The 22,291-nt window shown below is 40.6% G+C and overlaps 1 protein-coding gene across 2 annotated transcripts; it reads right to left on the bottom strand.

Annotated features, from left to right (window-relative positions):
- Window positions 1–135: 135 nt before the first annotated feature.
- Window positions 136–16,026, bottom strand: ZFYVE21 (zinc finger FYVE-type containing 21). 2 transcript variants are annotated; one of them, XM_063333278.1, is made up of 8 exons: window positions 15,835–16,026; window positions 9,841–9,891; window positions 7,758–7,926; window positions 5,979–6,054; window positions 5,167–5,258; window positions 4,270–4,323; window positions 2,578–2,720; window positions 136–1,224 (listed from the first exon to the last, which is right to left on the bottom strand). In XM_063333278.1, exons 1-8 carry the CDS (start codon window positions 15,964–15,966, stop codon window positions 1,189–1,191), a joined length of 753 nt encoding a protein of 250 aa, XP_063189348.1. In that variant the 5' UTR covers window positions 15,967–16,026; the 3' UTR covers window positions 136–1,188. The 2 variants fall into 2 exon arrangements, with proteins under 2 accessions (XP_063189348.1, XP_063189350.1); XM_063333280.1 differs by lacking the exon at window positions 4,270–4,323 and having other exon boundaries at window positions 15,835–16,025.
- Window positions 16,027–22,291: the final 6,265 nt, after the last annotated feature.

The following is a 22,291-nucleotide window of genomic DNA, read 5'->3' as shown; positions in this document are numbered from 1 at the left end:
CTCCAGTATTCTTATATAGGTAGCAACGGTAAATATGCAACAGTCATAGTCTACAAAAAAAAAAGATTAATTCTAGCTTGCTGTGTTCTATCTGTTAACTCAGGTTTCCTCACTGTTTTACTAGCTGCACAGAAAATGACTTGCAAAACAATTTTGGAATCTTCTAACACCAGTATTCCAGCTGTGAGAAATGAATACTTGTCTAAAAATGCTCTCAAGGTTTACAGCCAGGCTGACAACTGAGATTTGTGTGCTGCTTTACTCAATTTTTACCAGTGTAGGGAGAGGGAGGGCAGAAGGACAACTGGCTCAGCACATGTAGCCAGAGGATCCATCCCAAGAGTTGAACCAATTATCAACACTTAGAACTAAAATTATGGTGCTGTTTATAAACAAGTCAAAAGTTTCAGACAGTAGAGACCACAGTACCCATCATTAAAGAAGTTAGATATTGTGAAATTATCACTTCATTTTGTTTAAATAAGTGAATTAATTTATTCATATTTGTACATTAAATTGTATACAATTTCAGATAGCATTACAGTTAGATTAACAAAAGCTAGTTACCAAAAGAAAATACAAAACTAAAAATTATTCTGGAAGCTTATTCATTGCAGAAGGAAAGGTTCAAGATCACGTTCATGTAAGTCCAATTTGGTGATATTTGGTGAAATATTTAGATGTTTAAAGTGAAATGTTTTAAAAAAATCAAGTGACTTTATAAAATCCTGTCTAAGGCAGATCTTATTCTACATTGATTTTAAACATTTGGATAGAGGGAAAAAACCTGAGATCTATACCCAAAAGCTATTCTCTGCAGAAGAGACGTATACATTTGTTTGCTTTTTGTAGCAAACAGTATATATAATTGTTACTATAAAAGTTGTGCTGTACATTAGCTGTAGTGCAGGTCACTTTCATATTAAGTGCCAATAAAGGCTTAACAAAATATACAAAGTCTTAAAAGGTGAGGCTGTTTAAAGCATTAATTGTATACATATTGCACACTATAGTGAAAATACTCATGGTTCAAAAAGAATACTCACATTGCATTTGCCAGTTCTTACATAGTGAACCACAGCGGAATGAGAAAGTGTCAAGAACAGCAGATGTTACCAGCTGTCATACTAGTGAGCGGCAGGTCCATGGAGGCTGGTGTCTTCCCTTAAGCAGCCAAGTTTGCTGGTCTTACTGGTCCCGGGACTCATAGAGAAGTTTTGTTGCCTAACATGAAGGCAAAATGTCATTGTGTTAAATTAAGTTTCACTCGCAGCCACCTCCTCTCCTTCCTACCCCTCCAAAAACACACAAGGCTTTCAGTGCTTCCTCTGCTCTTTTCTTTAGTTTAAGGCATTTCACAGCATTCAGCAATTTTTTTGAAACTGTTCAAGGTTGCTTTAACTGCAGAACTTGAGGTCACTGAAGATCAACTTTTATTTGTTTCTTCTTGGTCAGAAGTGACCGTTTTTGATCAAAACTGCCTTTGAAAACATGAGCAGTAGTATTTCTGATATTTTGGTAATCTGTCTAATCATATGCAGAAAACAGTGTTATTCTGTTCTATGTTCCTTCTACCTCTTCTGCTTCCCCCTTGCAAAGTTTGGGTGAGGTGTTCCCATTTGTCTCAAACCACAGGATCAACTACCCCCCTGCGATGGGAACAGATGCGCCTTCTCTAGCAACAAGTGCTTTTACATGCTGTTAACTGGCACCTCTGAAAACCTCACTGCACGGATCGGTTACTCAAAACCGAGCTAAACTCCTGTCAAAGGAGACAAAACAGGAGCAGGAGGGTGTTAAGCTTATCCAAAAAACACTGGTTCTCACCATATTGTAGGAGTTGCATGGCTTGTGAAAGACGAATTAGACCAGGTAAGGAAGCGCTAAACTGTACTCCCATGGCAATACAAAACTTGAGTGCACCATGCTGAACCCAAGTTAAATGCTGGGGTTGGGGGGGGCTGGGGAGCTTAACAACCACGCTAAAGAAGCAAACAGCCACACACTTGCGTTTGTAGACAGCTTATAAATTACAGTTCTAATTAACAATTGATGAGATGAACAAAGTTCCAGAACTAGTTGGGGTGGGTTTGGTTTTTGTCTCCCGTAACTTTGACTTACGAAATAATAAACTTCAGTTTCATCAGCCAAAAGATGAAACAGTCTTCCATAGGGTCCTGTCCCAAGCCCTGTTCCTTCAACAACTCCTGATCTTCATAAAGTGGTAAAAGCAATTAGCTGAGTTTTTGTTCAAAAGAGTATTTCATAATGCACATTCTTCAGTGAGTATCAAAAGCCTAAGGAACTCTCTTCTTTTCACCTAATGACATACATGGGATCTTGGAAAACCCTTTCTAGTGCTTATCTCCTTCAGGCAGCCAAGCATAAAGCTGAAGTCACGTTCCCAACAACGTTCCATAGCTTCTGTTTTCTTAAGCAACAAGGCCCCAAAATCTTTAAATAATTTAAAAAAAATATATCACAAACTCCTAAGGTTGCGTACTCTCTTAAGTGCTACTAAGCTCCCCCTATAAAGATTTTCTTCAGCATTCTGTAAATTTTGCCTCCTTTACTTACCTTATGCATAGCTGCCAGCCAGCTTGCTGACAGCTTCTTGTTACAGCTGAAGTCTTCACTGGCTGTAAATTTCATCTGCGTGAGCTCCTCTGATCCTGGTACCTTATACTGCAGAATCATACCGATGGCACGAGTATTACCTCCTGAGAAAAGAAATAAAAAAATCTCAGACAGCAACAGGTTTTACCAACTAAGTCACACTTCTTTTAGCTAATAAGCATGTCTGAAGAAAACTCTCTCATCACTTAATTCAAAGCACTAGCAACTGCCGGTGCACAAACAACTGCCACATCAGAAGAGGTGGTGACCACGGGTTAATGCCAGGCAATGGAACACGCAGGGTCAAAATTGTTTAATTCTCTGTGGCAATCACTGAGGCAGAACTTGTACAAGCTATGATGTAAAGCCCCCAGCCACACACGCTAAGAATACCCTCAATGTTTTAGTATTATCATGTCTTCTCTCAAGTAGATGCCGCAGTTTCACACCGTAGCCTGCAGTTTATAAACTGAATTACTAGTGCCCGTTTAGACTGGTATCAAAGAGGGATCTCTACTTGATATGAAGCCTGGCTCAGCAGTCAAACCTCCCTCCAAATCTGGCAGAGGGTGGCGGGTGGGAAAAATCCTTATGCAAGACCAGATGATGACTGGCAACATCATTTACTTCCTGAGGGAAATCCGATATAAAAAACATTGGTCTGACAACAGTGTGACAGCGAGACGTTTGTGTATCTTTTACTCCAGTTGCATAGAGATTAAGATAAACTAAAGCAAAAATACAGAAATGAAACAAAAGCTTTGTTTAGAATGCCACACTTCATTTGCGTTATTTCCTGAAGTAGCAGCACATAAACTAAGCCTCAGGAACAGCACCACCACACACAAAAGGACGCTTTTTGCAAAGGCCTTTTTCAATTAAAAAAAAAAAAAAAAAGTATCTGCATGAGAGTGCTCCTGAGGGCCATTACTCTAATATCCAAGAAGCCAAAGACAACCTCAGTCTAAGCAACCTGGTCAAAAGCCTGCAAGCAGCATTTATAAAAGTAGCTGTTTGCTCCTCTTTCTTTAGGATAAATTGAAACCCAACTTCATCCCTCACTCCCCTGCATCCACCTGGTCAGACTAACAAATTAAGGGACTACTTAAACCAGCGGAAATCAAACACCTACAGCCTTCGCAGTTTGCTCATTTTGGCGTTCCAGGACATTGCTGAGTCAGGCAGAACACAGCTTACACAACAAGAGGTCATATTTCTTTTAAAGATGTGTAAAATTAACTAACAGTTTATTTATTCAGTGCAAAGCCTTATTGGGCAGTACACAAGAAGCGTATTATTCATTTCTGGTATACCCAGTTCAGCACACCTCTGCTGAAGCAGGCGATGTGTAATACTGTCTACCACTACAGACACTATTTCTCATCTTCCCTTCTCTCTTCTAGCATGGACAATAGCACACGGGGTCTAAAGAAGGCCTTGAGTTTTTCAGTTCTCCTCCAAAAAGTTACAAAACATTAATTCTCAGTTTTAAACAGACAGATGGGAAGGAACAGATACATGTCATCTTTGAAAATAACTTAAGTTGAACTTCTATAGATCAGACAAAAAAAACAGCACCGCAGAGGAACAAAGATGGGAGAGGGGCCATGACAACATGCTTAGGTGCATCATGCTCAAAGGTCCTGGTGATACCTTCAGTAATATGCTGGCTCTCCAGAAGGCTGGTGTAAGTGTGAATATCTTTTTCTACGATCAAGAAGGAAGGCAGGCAGGCAAAAAGATAAAGCAGTCAGAAAAGTAGTGAACAAGGAATTATAGGAGAATTAAGTAACTCAGCAACACATCTGGTGGATTTGAACACCAAGATAAGTTTATTAAAGTTAACATGCTGTACCGACTGAATATTGCACAGATAGGCTGTCTGATTAGAAAATTCCAGCAGTGACAAAGGTGTTGCTAAAGAACAATTATTAAAATTCCTGACCTTGTTTGTTCTCATTTCAGTGAAATCATATTCAAGTTCATCCTGAAATACTCTAAAATCTGGTAAGAGATGAGGCAGTAAGTACCTGCCCTCTGATTCAGATATTACTAACTGCATTTGGCCACCCCTTCATCTTGAATGAAATTAAGAAAGCATAGATTAATTATTCCCCCCCCCCCCAAGTATATTTCTCTCTCTTCTCACAATCATTTGTACCAGCAGAAGAGAAATCCCAGCTGGATTCTGCAATGGAAGCTACCAAAGACTAACAGTCCCCTGTAGGAGCTTTTGAATCAATAGGTGTTTACATTTAAGCCAAGAGAAAGGATCAGAACAGATGACAACCACCTTTACTCAGGTTTATCAACAAGCTCTCCCATATTACAGCTGTATGGTAATTTCTCCAATTGTTTGGTTCTCCCCAAATCCCAGTAGCCATATGGACAAGGTTCCACACACTGCACTCTCTTCTGAGAGCAGCTGTAACTAACGTAGTTACACCTAACTTACCAATAACCTAGAACTGCACTGTCTAGCTCAAACAATGATTACAACTTCACGTATTTTTTTCTTAATAGTTAATTTGTATTCAATGAAAAATTTACCTCCAGGAGTAAATCCCTCTGTAAGTATCTGAACAGTTGAAATCTGTATAATTTCAATTTCATAGTGGCTGTCTCCATCCAAAACCAGATATCTATGTGACAGAAGAAAACCTTTTAATTTTTTTTATTTTCCTACAATAGCAAGTCCAAATCAAAGGAAAAAAAAATAAACATTATCTCTCAGTGACTAGCTGTTTATATGTTCTTTGGGGTGGGGAGGGAGAGAAATCAAGCAGGAAAAATTACTTTTCATTGAAGTTCTTCCCTGAAAGGGGGAAAAAAATAACCCAATGAAAACCCAAAAATCTATAGTTAAGTTTGCCAGGAGATCCTTTAAAAATATTAAAAGCATTCCTCCAAAGTTCTGGGGGAAGAAGAGAACAGAGTAATGTGTTCTAGCCAGACAAATTATAGGGATGAACGAAGTAATGCTTTGGCTGTAACATTAAACAATATGGTGTGGTGCTAGAACCATTCTGAAACAAGCTTTTATCAGTGGCTGCAGGTTTCTCTCTCCCCTCCCTTCCTGTGATCCCCCTATTAGCCCACAAAAACACTGTATTCCAGTGGCACTGAGAGGCATTACCAGCGAGCGGAGCTCCACCATTCCAAGGCAGTCTGACCCACACTGCTAGTAAATTCAAACAAACTTACTCCAATTAAGTTGTATCTATCCTTTCAGCCCGATTACTCTCTGCAATATCCTCATGGCAAGTTACTCTTATGTTTTGTTTAGGTTATTAGATAATAATATAGCTGTAAGCGCAACAATAATATAGTTTACAAGTGCAATTTCTATCAATCTTTCTCACCTCTGATTGTTGGAAAGTCGACAAACCATGAGCTCAGATTTATCAGATGTTCCCAGAGTTACAAAGAATGTAGCACCTGGAAAGAAATGTTTTAGTATTCTAATGCAGACTTTAGGAAGGAACATTCAAGTATCAAAAAGAATAACTAATTTTTTTACTTACTGCACCTAATACACTGATTTGGGTGAATTAAGAGACTAACTGAAATGCTGAACTGATTAACATCATCAGAACACTGAAGTATAGAAAGCTGATATTTAATTATTATGTTCTGAATCACAGGACCTTTCACAATTGCTATGTAATTTCTCCCACATGTTGTAGAAATCCAGATGATATCCAAGATGAATCTTTTAAAAATAAGAACAGATTTGGAGATGGCAAAAATAGGCAATTAAAGTCCCTATCTTGTCACTATAATACAAACTAGTGTTTCAATATTAAAAAAAAAAAAAATCTGTAGGAAGAATCTAATAACAGGATGCGACCTTCAGGTCTGTGCTTAATAAACAGTAAAGACACCTCTTTTTCATTACTGAAGGCTAGCTCAGTCTTACTTTGAGGTCAATGAACTTCAGCCTTCATGTTACGTTTCTTCCTGCCCAAAAGAACTCCTTTGACATCAAGAAAGTCATCTCAGCTACATTAGTGAAGTGATTCATAACTTAAAATAAAGCAGACTACACGCCTAACCACTTTATTTCCTCCATGCCTCATGCTCCCTGTATTACCTAATCCCAATACTGCTGGTCTGGGAAATGAAGACAACAACAACATACAGCCCTGCCAAATAGCCTGCAATTCATCTCCACGATCTGAACCGTGCAGCCTCAGACCTCGCTGTCTATTGCACAACTCTACACAGTCTCCCTGACCCCTCAACATCGACCCCCAGGCTGCTGCTGAAGCGAGACGGGGAGGCAACAGCAGCAAAACCGCAAAGGGGATCACAACCACCATCTCTGACCAAGATCTGTGGCTCTACAGCAACAGGACAAGCTTTTAAAAAAGATCTTCAGTTGAAAATACATTACTTAACTCATCCGCACCCTCACCTGGAAGAATGATTTGTGTCACAGGGATGAGCATACTCCTTTCTGAACCTAGAATCTCCCTAGGAACTTTCACGCTAATCAGACGTGGTTTAGCTTACCGATTATACGCATTAGAATCATGCTGAGAGCCCATCAAAAGGCACTGAATAATCACAGAATATTTCAAAAACTGAAGACTCGGCTTTCTTAATATAATTGGAACATGAATTACTGTATTGCATGTAGTTTTAATGCCATGCAAAATTGACCACTCACGATGATCTGCCATCAGCCATAGCTGTAAGCCACAGACAAGATCAAAGCTCACAGGCGAAGCGTGAAATAGGCACTGTGACTTTTTAGAAAATATTAAAGTATTCTCTATTGCTAAGTATTTTTCATCCTTGTTTAATGTAACAGGAATACTGCTAAAAGATGCATTATTTTAATTAAAAAAAAAACCAACCGCACTACACACATCTGTTCTCAGAGGTGTTAAAAATTCTTTTGTGTTTAATTAAATCACTCTTTGTAAACATTGACTAAAAAGTGTAAACTTCTCTCTAAATAAACAGAAAACACAGAATTATTAATTGGCAAACAGGAAGCATAATAGCAAAAGAGTATTTAAAGGAGACAAAACTGCAGCTTGTTTGACAAGAGGCATTACTCATGCTGTTTATCACATTTGAATAAACATAAGTGAGATCAAACCAGCACATATATATGTGTGTTCAGTCCTTACCATTCATGAGCACTTTAAGCTGCTTGTCATAAAACTCTGTTTCTTTCTGAGAGATGAGGGCACATTCAGCACACTGGCGCACAGGATCCACAAAGCACATGCGAGGCAGAGGCACTTTTTTACTGCAGCACTTGTCACAGAAGCACTTTCCACATCTCCGACAGTGATGCTAAGAATGAGAGAACATTTTGTTTATTTATTTACACACAGAAAACTATTAGGGAATAATTTGATAAAGTTACTATATTAAATCTCCTCCCCAAAAAACAGAACAGTTTCTCAGGTGTGAAAGATACAAGTTGGGAGAGTTGTAAAAGAAATTTAACTGCTGTAGAAAGACACCTCTGAAGACTGATCACAAAGGACTGAGCATAGTATGAACAGGACTATAAGCCTTTGTTGCCACTCTGTAAACACGCTTCTAAAGTGGACCAGAGAAGACACTGAAAGGGCTTCTGCAGCATCCAGTAAATCCTTCACCTTACTGTTAATAAAAACACAAGAGAAGGTTTCTAGGTCCTTTCCCACTTCCAAGCAAAGATCCTGGGAAACTTCAACTGGAGATCCTATTCTCCTCCCTTAAAACTTATTCTCAAGCTTTTCCCATGGAAACTTAAAACCTAAAGCTATTTCTCCATCAGAAATACCTGGCAGCACAGTACAAATCCAATGAAGTTACAAAATCAGAACTAGTATCTGCAACAAGTGGCTTGTGCTCCTAATCACTACTGGGGTGTGACAGTCCCAGCAGGTCTTCCTGACGCAAGCTCTCATGTCAGAACAAGTATTCCCAGGCAAGCAGGATTTGTGGCTCAAAGCAAGTTTGAACAGTTTGATACAAGGAACTGATACACTGCAGATTTGGTCAGTGTTAGCCTTTCCTTCCAAATATTATGCAAATTTCTCTGGAGTACCTATTTCCCAGGGCTACCTCCATTTACTTCCCAAAGCTACCACAAGTAAAACACAGCAACCTAATGAATTACTGCTTCTCAATTGAAATGCTCCAACTGACCACCAACCACACTCTTAACCCATCCAACTAAAGGGTAAAACAAGAACTAGGAGAAAGTACGCTCCATGATTTAGGAGTACTAGGATCCCTAACTGACATCCTAACGCTCTTCAGGCCTCCTGAAAATTTAGGCCTATCTGGTATAACTTATTACTATGCCTGGTTTACAATTTCTCCTTCTCTCTCACACCAAACAGTAAATTAAAAAAAAATCAACTACATCAATGCAGTACAAGTCACACATCCACATCTTTCTTCACTTTCACAAGGGCATGTGCCACAGTAGTTCTACAAAGGAATGATATTCCCTGCTAAAAATCATTCATGGCCTTTTTTGGGACACTGCTTTCCTTCTCCATGCAGAAACCTCAGTAATGGCAGAATGTTTTCCGATAGTAGTATTCTGTACATCAGCCTGCATTTCACAGTGACCTGCTTACTTTTATGTAATGAACATAATTTAACTCTAGTGTTAGTGTTTTCTCTTCATGCAGTGAGCCTACTTACAGCTCACAGCGATCAAGGCTGTTTATACTTCCTACTTTAATCAGAAATTCCCTTTTCCAACCTGAGATAAATCCTGGTTTACTTTTAGAACAGAAGGATGATATGAGTTTTGGTTCTCCGCTTTTAACGATATGGTTCTTTAATGTAAGACTATAATTCATTACTCCTGAAAACATATTTGCTTACATTTCCACAACTAATTTTATCTCCCAAAACTCAACTGAATGAGTTGATTTGGTTTATGTCAGTACTGATGTTAGGAGCCCACTCCAGCATTAGTTCCTCTAACTCTTCCTTTGAATGTAAATCCTGTGGGTACCCAGTAATCTGGAAAAACCCTAACTATGTATTATTACACATTGAGCAGCAAGCAGAACTTCAAAGAAACAGAATTAAAACAAAAAGGCAGAACAGAAAGAAAAACTTCTGTAAGTTACATCAGACTTTGCATGCTATTCTACTGAAATCTTCTACATTTTACATCAAAATAAGTCCACGTTAGCATGGACTTTTGCAACTTCTGCAACAGTTAATGCTTTACATTTCATTGATTTCTCTTACCTTTCTAGTTATGAAGTCAAATTTTGTATCACACTGCATACATCTTGGGCACTAGAAAAGAGTAGAAATTAAAATTAATCTACAAGATTTCTAAACCTTTAATCCTACTATGATATACGAAGACTGAGCTTTATATTATGCCCTAAAAAGAAACACCTCCAACAAATTTCCATCCTTTATCTTTTCACCATGTATGGTTTTAATTTATTTTAATATTGATGTAGCAAATAACATCATCCCCATTTGCAAGACAAAAAAAAGCTGCCAAACTAATTCACCCTAAGGAACCCTGCATCTTGCCTGCAGTCAAAACTACATTTCAGGAGTACTCATCATGCTTAATTATATTTGGCTATACAGACAGTCATATATTCCAGAGTAAACTGTTTTTATGTAAGTTGTCATCCTCACTGTATTATACCACGATGCTCTGTTGACTCTCCAAAGCGTTGTTTACATATTTTAATGCTCTCAATCCTTACACATCTTTGAAACATGCTAGGAGATACTTGGTTTTCATCCAAACCACCAAGACTTAATTTTTATTCCAGCTACAAAATGTCACTTCCTGAAATATCTGTTTCCTAAAACAAGCTTACACCCACACTCCTCCCAAAAGAAAAGCCAGAGAAAAACTGAAGAAGCTTCTCTCCCACAACAAAGTAGATTTTAAGGGGTGACAGGTTTGATTTTCTAAACTAGCAGAAGTGATCAGTGACTGTTATGACAATTAAAATTTTCTATACAGAAAGTCATCTACCAAAGGGCTGATATTCACCACTTAGATCACTAGATTTTGAACAAGACTTTATGTATTTTTATGCATCATATCGAAAACCACTCTCCAACTGCTTATAACACAATTTTGGTTAGATTTATTTGCAAATATTAATGAAAAATTGTGCTTGATGTCTGAGTCAGGAGAACATGGTTAGATTCTGTAGTAAGTTTTATAACTCTAGAAACCTAAACTCTTCAAACCAGACTATCTCAGACTACAGCAGAATGACATCTTAAAAACATGCCCCAAGATGAGCAGGTGTTATTTGCTAAGCACACAGTAATCACCCTTTGCCTTTAATTAACACATTTCGATACTTAACCCTTTATCGTCTGTAAATTCCTTCCGCTACAATAGCTTTTCTCATCTATTTGGGGGACTTTTACTTCAGCACACGCCCAACCACTGTCACAAGTTCAGTAACTACAGCCAAGAAAATACCACAGCAGCTAAATTAAAAATTCTCTAAAACTTTTCATTTTCTTTTGAAGTACAATATTGTTAATAATTTGCAACAGTTTATATGAAGTGTTGAACAAATTAGAGGGTAACTGCAGTCACTGTAATGGAACACAAATAGCTGCCTGCAATATTTGTTATAGTAAGGTATCTGTTTCTAAATCACACGCAGAAGAGAACTAAAAGTGTTCCTGTATTGTTTCAAATAGCATACTGAATTAAGGCATCCAACCACCGCTTTTCACAGCGGCTCTAGAAAAGCTTATTCTAACACTCAGTGATGAATGACGTTCAGCATAACGCAGCTTCAGCATTCCCCAGCTTTCATCTCTGTAACAAGTAGTACTCTACAGCTAATACCGCATTTTGCTTCATGGTGCTAGTGATTTAGCATTTTAATTTTTGACATGTGTAGCTTAAGAGGTTGTCTGGTAACTGAACCTGGCAAGAATTTTGGTATACTTTGAATTTACCAGGGGTCTAACTAATTTTCTTAATGAAAACATGCATTTCTTTGTGCACGTGTCAAAAATTAGAAAGCACAAGCCACAAACTAGAGGGGAAAACGCTCTTCTAAATACTGTCCTAAATAGATTTCATACACAATGTTAAGCTAAACATACAAGTTGCTTTTCAGGAAGGAACGAAGTTATCCATCCTCTTATTTAATACAAACACTAAAGAAAAATATTTCTGAATTTTGGACCTATCATGATAACACTATCAGATAGATAAAGCAGTCATAAATAAACCACAAGTCAAATAGCATATGGTAGCAGGCATCAGGGAATGAGATTTTCTAGAAAAATATTCTAACACAAGTAGGCTCAATACACTGTTCCTTCAAGGCACTTCTACTTTAAGTAATCAGAACCAAGTGAACCCATTTGCATAATATCAACTTCTACATTGCCTGGGAAGACATCGCTATAAAATTCAAACTTCTGCTTTAAGTAATCAGAATCAAGTGAACCCATTTGCATAATATCAACTTCTACATTGCCTGAGAAGACATCGCTATTGAAGAACATCTTGAAAGGTGAATCCTTCCTATTCATCCACACACTATCATAATTAGAAAGTGCATGAGTACTGAATTAAGCTTTATTGCTTGAAGGGTTTTTTTATCACATCTACAGACAAGAAAGCATGATGTCTGAGTTACTTTTCATGTCTTTAAGACACAGGCTTTTTACAACTACTGCAAATCTGATTTTTTTTTATCAAGTGGAAACAAAAAGATATGAAGTAAGAAGTTAAACAAAACTGCACGTCACAAGTATATTCGCTTCACATAAAATCCACATACCACTAATACTGATATCACATTACTTCATATAGCAAGAGGAAAATGGAAGAACATCTGACAGTTGTTGGATCTTGGTTTTAATTTAAAAATACTGAGAGCTAGCTCATTACAAATAGAGTGGAACTTCACGCACCTGCTGAAGTGTGGTAACAAATTTGCATAATACTTTGGATCCAGCCAGAGGTGAGAATACTGCAGATGGACAGGAAGCTATTGTTACACTTCATATGCTTTATTTGCATATACAACAACAAAGCAATTCAAGAAGTGATGCAAGGCAACACCTGGCTGAGCTTATTAACACACTGAACTTTTGCAAATGAAAAAGTTCACAAGCTCATCAAATCACACCTTGTAACACGCCTGACCAAAACAGCTGATGCCAGAGTGGAGAACGACACAACGCAAGCATACAGCAGATATGACTTATGATGCTTTCTAATATTGCAACTCTACGGGATCAATTCATTGCTTGAGCTACAGGAGTTTGCCAGCAGTCAGAGTGCGGCTCTGTCACACAAGTGCCGACTCCGAGAGCTGGAGCCAAGGGAGGACCCAGCTACATAAAGATCCGTTCCCTCCCGCAGTGATCCAGGGAATCACTTTCACCACATCCGTACGCTCCTCGCACATCCCAGCTCTGAGGCACACAGCGTTCCTCAGCCACATCAAGATCTGGTACACAGCTGGATGTCACGAGGCTTGGCCACCTCTGCATTCGAACATACAAGTTTTGCTCAATTTCTAGTCCAAGATTTCCTAAATAGGAACATCATCAATTGAGCTCTGCTGGTGATTAACAAAGAAATTTCAGGTTATACAAGGCACGTGCAGTGACCAACATTTTAGGCTGTCTTAAGTTTAATGATGCTCAGCATAAATTTTCATATTATCCACCTCAAATCATTATTTATATTATAAATATAACTACCAAAAAGAAAGCCTTCTGTATTCCTGCTTCAATCTTATGCTTCAAACTCCTCAAAACAACTGATATTTTAAGACTGTATAATCTTGTGACATAAAATTAAAAACCTGGAATGTATTTAAATGTTATGGCAGTTAGTAGTTTTGCTAAACTTACATAATTTTTAGGTGGCTTTACTTTTAGAAAATAAGCCAGTAGACTTTTCCTGCAGAAGAAAAAAAGCTACTGAACTGGTAAGCATTACTGGCTACACAGCAGAAGGCAGCGTATCTGAGAAGCCAGACCAACATTTGGTAATACCAGTCTTTTCTCTTGGACAAAGAAACCATGGTTTTTTACTTATTTTACTGAAATGAACTAAATTAATGCCTAACGCAGTAGCAACAGCAAGCATTCTTGTAGAATTCACTAACTAGACAATACCGTCTCCTTAAATTACATTGTATTAATAAAAATATGGTTTTATAAGCTTCCCTGTATTATGACATACCTGCGTTATTTAAGAAAAAAGTTTCATCAAATGGATAGTAGAATTTGAATACAATTTGACTTAATGAAATATAGTGAAGTAATTTTTTACAAAATAACAATACATGCACGATTAAGAATATGAATTAATAAATGCATTTAAAACATCTGTCTATAATACACTTCCTTTCAATTGCAGGCAGCACCAAGCTGATGTAAAGGCAACATTCAGTCACAAATAAAAATCATCAGCCTATTGACCAACAGACTACAAGGGAAAAGCTGAATTTTAAGGTGAATTAATACCTCCAGTACAAGACTAATATAAAATTCAAACTACCAACGTATATCAGATTGATGTATTTAAAGTGCACAGCCTTTATTCTTAAATATATATTACAAGTTTACATAAATCCTACCACAATCCTCAAACAACCTTTAGTTGAATTAAGATGGTATTATTTATTACTAATTTCATTTTAACCGTTACACAAATTGTATCCACTGACGATGATGTCAGGAATCAGGTTTCCAGGTGGCTCAGGTCAGTGCACACAGGGCACAGCAAGTCACCTACGCAGCAAAAACAGACACCATGCAACGCAAGGAGAAACCACTTACACAATAACTGCTCAGACTTTGCTACATGCTCCCTCATAAATACACACCCCATCTGCAACACACCCAGCGCACCACACCACGAATGGTGCCAGCGGGGTGGGAGCCTCAAGAGTTGAGCACCAGCACCTTCAAATGACACAGCTCCGGTCAATGAAAATGTTATCTTATCTACACTTCATGTAAGACAGATACCAAGTTGCTCCTGATGACAGGGAGGATTTTTTTTTTATTCGCCAAGCATGGGTGAAAGTAATTTGAGAAAACTCCAAGATGTTTTAGCAGACCGCTTGTTTAAAACAAGTTGAAAAAGTCACTTTCCAATAAGAAGTTCTTATTTTGGACAAAATCAGCAACGGACTTACTAGCCGTGCACCTTAGGACAGTAAAGGTTAGTCTGAGTTGCCTGAGCTGCAGAAGCTGTGCTAGCAGAGTCTCCACTATTATTACTTTTACACAGAACGTTTTGCCTCAAGAGATACCAGATAGGGGCAAAACTTTCTTCCTCATTCCTAACCAAGGAAGGCATAGTGTTCCCCTACAAAACAGACCAAGCATGTCAGTATCTGGCAAACAGCAGCCTTGTTTAATGACTCCCTCCTTAAACTCATATTGGCTCATCAAAAATAAATCTTAATTCTGGTCACATATAAATGCATTGGCATGCATCCACAACACAGAACTCTGACAATAAACAAACAAATAAACAATGGATTCCAAGTTGTATTAGCATCTAGCTGCAGGGACTGCTAACAAATAATGCGTATTACATGACATTTAATACAACATCACAAGTTTCCTTGAAAAGTATATAAAGACAAAGTTGACTGAAACGGTCAAAGTTGTTCAATACTTGTTTAACGCTAAGAACATTCACACTGGGAGCCAGAAGGGCTGTTCTAACCTTACTGCCTTAATACTTTGCATCTTTTTTTTTTTTTTAAACAACTTGGTCTTCACAATTACCTTTATAAGCACTTAAAGGGAATGCTTCACTAAACATTAATGCTGCGTAAGCTCGCTACATTTTTAACTCATTTAAGTTCCTCACTGATTTTGGCGACAGAGCCACACACCCCCGAAGAACGAGCGACAGTCCCGTCCTTTTCAGTCCACTAATCTAAGCGAAATAAGAAACTGTGGTTTACAACTCAAAAGCCAGACCCGGGCGACCCCGCGGTGGTCAGTCTGTGAGGCGAGGCCAGCCCAGCCGAGCCCGCGACCCTCAGCACCGGCCGGACCGCAGAAGCGGGCCAGTCACCCGAGGCCCCCCCGGCTAACGCGGCCCTCCGCCCGCGACCCAGCGGCGAGCGGCACCCCCTGAGCGGCAACGAGCCCGCCGGCCGCTCCGACTGCCGCGGACCCAGCCCCTGAGGCGGCGGGGATCCTCCCCCGGGGGAGAACGGGTGTCGCCCCCACCCCTACCGATACCTCCTTGTCAGGGACCCAGGGCGGCTCGTCCAAGCCGAAGGGGCTGCGGGCGGAGCGGTGCTCGGGGACCATGCGCAGCCCGCTGGGCGAGCGCACCAGCTTCTTGGCGTCGCGGGCCTCGCAGCCCGACATCTTCCCCCCCTACACTCCGCCGCCGCTACTCGCTCCCCTGGGACTGGCAGCGCCGCCGACCAATGGCCACCTAGACCTTGCGGAACGGGCACGGCGGAAGACCAATGGGAAGCAGCGATCCGCAAGGCCCCGCCCACCCTCTCCAGACGCCCAATAGAACGCTGGCTCCGGACTTTCCACCCAATCCCGTGCCGCCGGGGGTTGAAGGCTGGCGTGTTGGTCCTTCCCCACCCCTTCGGGGCGCTCGCGGCGCATGCGCAAGGGGAATGGCCGGCCCCGAAACCCGGAAGCGGGGGTGGGCTCTGAAGTGGTACTGCTCCGCCGGTGTCCCTCCGCCGCCGGTCGTCCTGCGTAGTGCTGGTGAAGTTGGTCAACTGAATGATGATTCATTGGGCTTGACTGCTCACGTTTCATGGTAATTAATTGGCAGAAATGATTGAAAGTACTGCACACATGAATTTCAGGATAGGAGCTTTGCGTGGCAGGCTTTTACACAAGGCACATGGAGGGGTGTGCTAGGGCCGGCTAGCCTGCAGTTAAATAGTTCTGTGCCTCAGAATGTGTTCTAATTATTATCGTCAAAAAAAACCACCGGCAACAAAATAGCGTCCAACTATTTACATCTAGTGTTTTCAGTGAGGAGCTGCTGTGTGACTCTTAGCACAGTCTGAAGGGGAATAGTCCCGTGATCTCTTCCTTCTCCATAGCCCCTTTTTTTGCTTTTGCTGACTTTTAAGGTTTCTTGCTGTAGACAAGCCCCATAATATATGGTGCCCTGAGTGAGCTGTAGGGAGACCGTACCAGGCTGGGTCTACGAGCAGTGTCTTTCACCGTGTTCTCCCTCCCTAGGATGTACTCAGAAGAAAAAAGGGGTTGGGTTTTTTTTTTCCCCAGCAAGGAGGTATTAGAGCAAGCATAACGCTATAATTCATAATAGTTACTAAACTACAAGGTACAGAGTGATTCAAAAGGAAAACCCTTGGAGAATGGAGAGCACGTCCGTTCTCTGGCCTGAAGGGCCTATGTTCAACGTGTTGTCTTGGGAGGATTTGGGACAATCGCTCAGTTTGCAAATGATGTGGCCATCAAATTTTGGCAAAGGAATGTAAATTAGAGCTTGGCATGGCACATGGGGCATCGTTTGTACAGTCTCGAGGTGGGGTGTGAGGAAATGTATCTTCTCTAATCCCGTTGAAATATTACATCAGAAAAAAATCCACAGTCGTAGCTTTTTTCCCTTCCTCATGAGCAGGGAGTGTTTTTTTCTTTTCTCTGGTTGGGCATGTTTCCCTTGTCAGCAGAAGAACCTGAAAGCAACAGGAAGCCGTATCACCTGCACACAGGTGCTTTGGCGTGGGTTATTGCAAAGAGCATTCATGCTGCTGACAGACCCTAGGAGCACAAAGACAATGATAAAGAGCATCTAATACCATCACATATTACGTTTAGTAGTCCCCCATGGAATACTGGAGCATGGATCAATACCCTTTACACTCCACCCGTGGCCACACTGGTGGACAGGAAAGTATAATTACATTTTGCATCCTATCCTGAGCTAGTATTATATCACGTTGGATGACCAGTTAGTTAACTATGTACCTTCCAGATCCCTTTCTCTCCCAGCTATAGCTATTACACTGTTTCCATGTAAGCTCAAGGGCCAGAGATACGTTAACATTCTTCACAAAGATTGGCAAAGGGTCTCCTGCTGACTTGGGTGTGGGTAGGCAAACCGTTACAGAGGTTAAGTTCATCATTCAGGCAAATCCTACTATCATTTTTGCTACCAGATTGTCATCCAAGTCCTGGTCGTTTCCGTTGGTCACTGTCACCATTGCCAGCATGAGCACCAAAGCTTTTCCTGTAAGAAAACACAGAGCTGGCCTCGGCCTTTGAAACCAGGCTTTGGGGTTAAAAGTCAGGGATTATCCACCGAGCACTAATACGGTGGGGTTTTCTGCTCCCATCCAGGGCTTCCCAGGCAAATAAGCCTCTGGGTTTTGCCAGGGTGATGGGTACAATGCCACTGGAGGGTAGCTTCACCATTACAAGTTGGCCCACATACATCCATAGTAGGTCCCTTATATTGTCTGGTATAGGGTTGGCACCTGTTAATGGTCCTGTAGGACAAACACTTGAATTTTGGGGTGCCAATCTAGAGATGCCCAGAGGTCTGTGTTTGAAACAGAATGCAAACAACAAAGCAGTAAGTAGCTCTGAGCAGCAAACAATGGTTCTTATGGTGAGCCAAAGCTTGAATGCTCATAATACAAATAAATTACTTTGGACACAATTCCTTTGTGCACCACATTCTTCTCTGCCTGACAATTTATCACAGCCCTTGAGAATGCAAAAGGTATGGATGGGGAGAAAAATATTTCCTTGTTGTTTACATGACCATTCACAACGCAGGTGAAACTATTAGAGGCACTGGGACAAGGTTTCTGGTGTTTGACCAACTCCTGCAGTGGAGGTGGAGTCGGTGGGAGCCGTCTCCACTCCTGTCACAGAGAAACTGGCCCTTCCCATGATGTCTGGGACATGAGTGGATGGAGAGCCATGTCAGCCAGCAGAGAAGACAGCCCTCAGGTCTGGGTCACTCAGGGTCACTCAGGTCACTCAGACACTAAAGCAGCAGCCAGAGAGAGAAGAGAAGGGAAGAGCACCCATAGGTATTCTTAGAGGCAGATGCCATAAAGCTTCCATGCTTGACAGCTTTATTCTTGATCCTCAGTTTCAGGGCAAATATTCTTGCTCAACACAAAGGCCAGATGACAGCCATGGTCATTCTCAGAAAATGAGCCCATTACTGATGACTGATGGATGGACAGACTCTATGGATTCTGCATATGTAAACACCACAAGACTAGTCCTGCTACCGTTTGGAGATAGCATCCCAGTGTTCTTCAAAGGAACTGTTTTATTATTCAGCAGTACAGAGCTAGGCTGACTTGCAGATGATGAGCACACTGGAGTTTTGCTGGACATTGGGAACTGTATTTCAAAGACCAGGCTTTTCTTTTCTTACTTCAGCCTAAATACCGGATCTGAATATTTTCCAGCAATAGCTAGTACATTTAGCCAATCACGAGAATCTATAGAAAAGTTTCTCATTATGTGCTTTTCCAAAAAAGAACCAAAAAATGCAAATTTGCAAAACTATGGCTTCTGCTACTGTGGCACAAAATGTAGAGGAGCAGTAAATACAAAGGGTCAAATCAAACTCCAATACGTAGCTAAAAGTATCCCAGTGCCAGACATGGCACCAAAAGGGAAGAAGTCTGCCTCTCCAGAGCCAATACAGCAGCAGAAAGAATATACAGAACCCTCCTTGGCCTCATCCCTACACACTGAAACTTGCTTTAGCCTGTAGCTGCACGTGCATGGGATCCCAGGTTACTTCCATCCTTTCTGCCTGCAAATTTTCTACTGTGATCAAGGCCTCTAAGGTAGTCAGCAAAATTAATTTGCTTCTTGAGAGGCCAAGACAAGTTTGTTTAGTGCCAAAAAAATAAAAGAAAGCCCATTATAGGTTGCTCATCTGTAACCCAAATGCATTAAGACTGACAAGTCTCACAGATGCTATGAAACAAGATATGCATTTGGCAGTGGAGTACCTGATAATTGCCATTAAGATCCCGAGTTGCTCCTTGAAGCAGTGGTATCTTACGTTTGTTCCAGCCATGCCTGCAAGCTGTTAAAGTACTCGCAGAACTCATCTGTGCTCCCACCAGCACAGCTAATAGACTTTGGATCATCCTTTTTTATCACTCAGTTCAGCGTGAATTTTTTGCAGCTCGACAGAAAGACTCCAAACGGTTAAAAGAAAGATAACGAGTGAAAATGGTCTCTGTCCAAGGACTCTTGCCTGTAAAAGGCAGCAAGACTCAAGCTGATAATTGTTGTTAAAAGCCATAGGCCCAAATCTGTGCAACATCAAATAGTTTAGTGGGGTTATTCCTGAAAAATGCCAGCAAAAGAGACAGGAAGTATCAGGCCATATATATTCTGTTGTAACAGAAATCCACTGGGGTTTCTCCTTCCGTGGATGCCTTAGGACAATTACCTCATACAGAGCTTGCTGCACAGCTGCCTCTTCAGTGGAGAGGACTGAGGTGTTTAACATCTCCTCCACGTTATTCAGACACCAGCTGATTGCCAGAATCAGCCCAAACAATCTTCTGTCCAAATTGGAAGAGAATTCCTCTGTCACATTATGCTGGGTTGTTGTGGTTTAACCCCAGCCAGCAACTAGGACCATGCAGCTGCTCGCGCAGTTCTCCCCTTTCCCCCCTAGGAGATCAGGGAGAAGAGGGAGAAAAGGAAGGGAAAGGGAAAGGAAAAAAAAAACTTGTGGGTTGAGATAAAGACAGTTTAATAGAACAGTATTCTGATATCAGAAAAGGAAAATAGCAATAATAATAATGACACAAGTCACTCCCACCACCTGGTAAATTGGTGAATTCAAATCCTCCCGAGCAGTGATCATGAATTCCCACCCCTGGACAACCCCCATTTATATGCTGAGAATGAAATCTAGGGTACGGATTGCACTGGCCATTCTGTTGTTCTCTCTATGCTCCTTCTCAGGTTCTATGGGAAGCTGAGAAGAGTCCTTGAAAAGTATAAACATTGCATAGCAACAACTAGAACAATATGCATTAGTGACATTACTTTCACAGCAATCACTAGAAAGAAAGCTAACTCTTTCCCAGCTGAAACCAGGAGATGGGTAAAGGCAACTCAGAAGTTTTCAATACTTTCACCCAAGGCATGGCTAATATTTATTCACTCGTATAAGGTTAGAGGTTCAGTCAGCTAATAATTAAGTGGAATTAATGAAATACTGAGGGACAGACTTGGATGAGACAGTTACATGCATGTAATATTTAGAGCTGTCAAGGCCAAAGTTGAGACAATGACCTTTTATGTATTGGGAGTGGCTGTGGTCTTACAGGCCTCTAATCTCAGGAATGGGAACAATACGATTTGTCTTGTCAGCTCCAAGACTGCAGATTTACTGAAATCATTCACAGGCTCCTTGCTTTATACAGTTTGAGGAGTTCTACCCACGCTACCAAATCTTTAGATTCAGGTAGCAGAAGTATCATAGCTGAAACTGGAAATGTTTCCTCTCAAAATCCTAAGGTGATTTCTACATTATCGTCCATACCTGATGCAAAAACTACGCTACAGTGAACGCCGTTTGCAACAATATGATTATTGTCTATGGTTCCCAGTGCCCAAACAGTGTCTTGTGTCTAGAATCCCTGGTATTTTTTCCAGTGCTAGGACATGCCATTTTTACCTGTGCATGCACCACATTTGCTTCTTGGCTTAGGTCTCCCAGCTGGACAGTGAAAGTTTTCAGTTCTTCCACAGTTGGGGTTCCTGCACTAGCAAATGTGCCTCAGGGCAGCACGTTCATCTTTGTTCTAATCTAACAATTGGAAAAGGAACATTGCAATTAGGTGAACAGCTTAAATGAAGGCAGGGCTATGGGCAACTAGATAACACTCCTCTCAAAAAGCATTAAAGTGGAAGCTTCAAGGCATTAATAGAAAGCACCTGGCAAAAATTAGTTGGGTAGACTATGCCCTGATGGGAGATTCACTGAAAAAGTAGCCTCTGATTCCCAGCTTCAAGGGCTACAAGTTGTAGTTTGTGTTAAGGCAGCCCTGCTGCCCACTGCAGTGTTAGTGTTGCCTGAAAAAGACCTGACATTCATCCTTTTACATGACGGATATTCTTCCATGTAATGCAGTAATTTCAGAGAACAGGGAATCTAGTTATTCTAACTGAATGTGAAAAAAAACTGTTAATAACAGAAATTATAGTTTTGTCCAAGCAGTAAAATTCTGCAGTCTGTTCAGAATAAATACACAGCGTACTCTTGTTGTAGTCCAAACTCCACTTTTGATATGTGAGAAAGAGAGAATGGTGAATGGCAGAACAAAATTTACGCCAGGGATTTGCTTTGACCAAAATGTTCTCACGTGCAAGAACTGAGTGTCCTGGTTTCAGCTGGGACAGAGCTAATTTTCTTTCTAGTGGTTGTTGTGTTTCAGATTTGGTATGAAAGGAATGTCAATAATACATACTATTTTAGTTGTTGCCAGGTGATATTTATAGTTTTCAAGGACTTTTTTCAGCTTCCCATAGAAGTTGAGAAGAAGCCTAGACAGAACAATGGAATGGCCAATGGAATATTCCATACCATAGATATCATGCTCGGTATATAAACGCGGTTAGTCAGGGGATGGGTACTGGCACGATCACTGCTCAGGACAGTGCTGATTCACCAGGTGCTGAGAGTGACTTGTGT

The sequence above is a fragment of the Chroicocephalus ridibundus genome, chromosome 4 (genome assembly GCF_963924245.1).
Source record: "Chroicocephalus ridibundus chromosome 4, bChrRid1.1, whole genome shotgun sequence".
Classification (NCBI taxonomy): Eukaryota; Metazoa; Chordata; class Aves; order Charadriiformes; family Laridae; genus Chroicocephalus; species Chroicocephalus ridibundus.
This window is presented reverse-complemented; position numbering and strand designations above follow the sequence as displayed.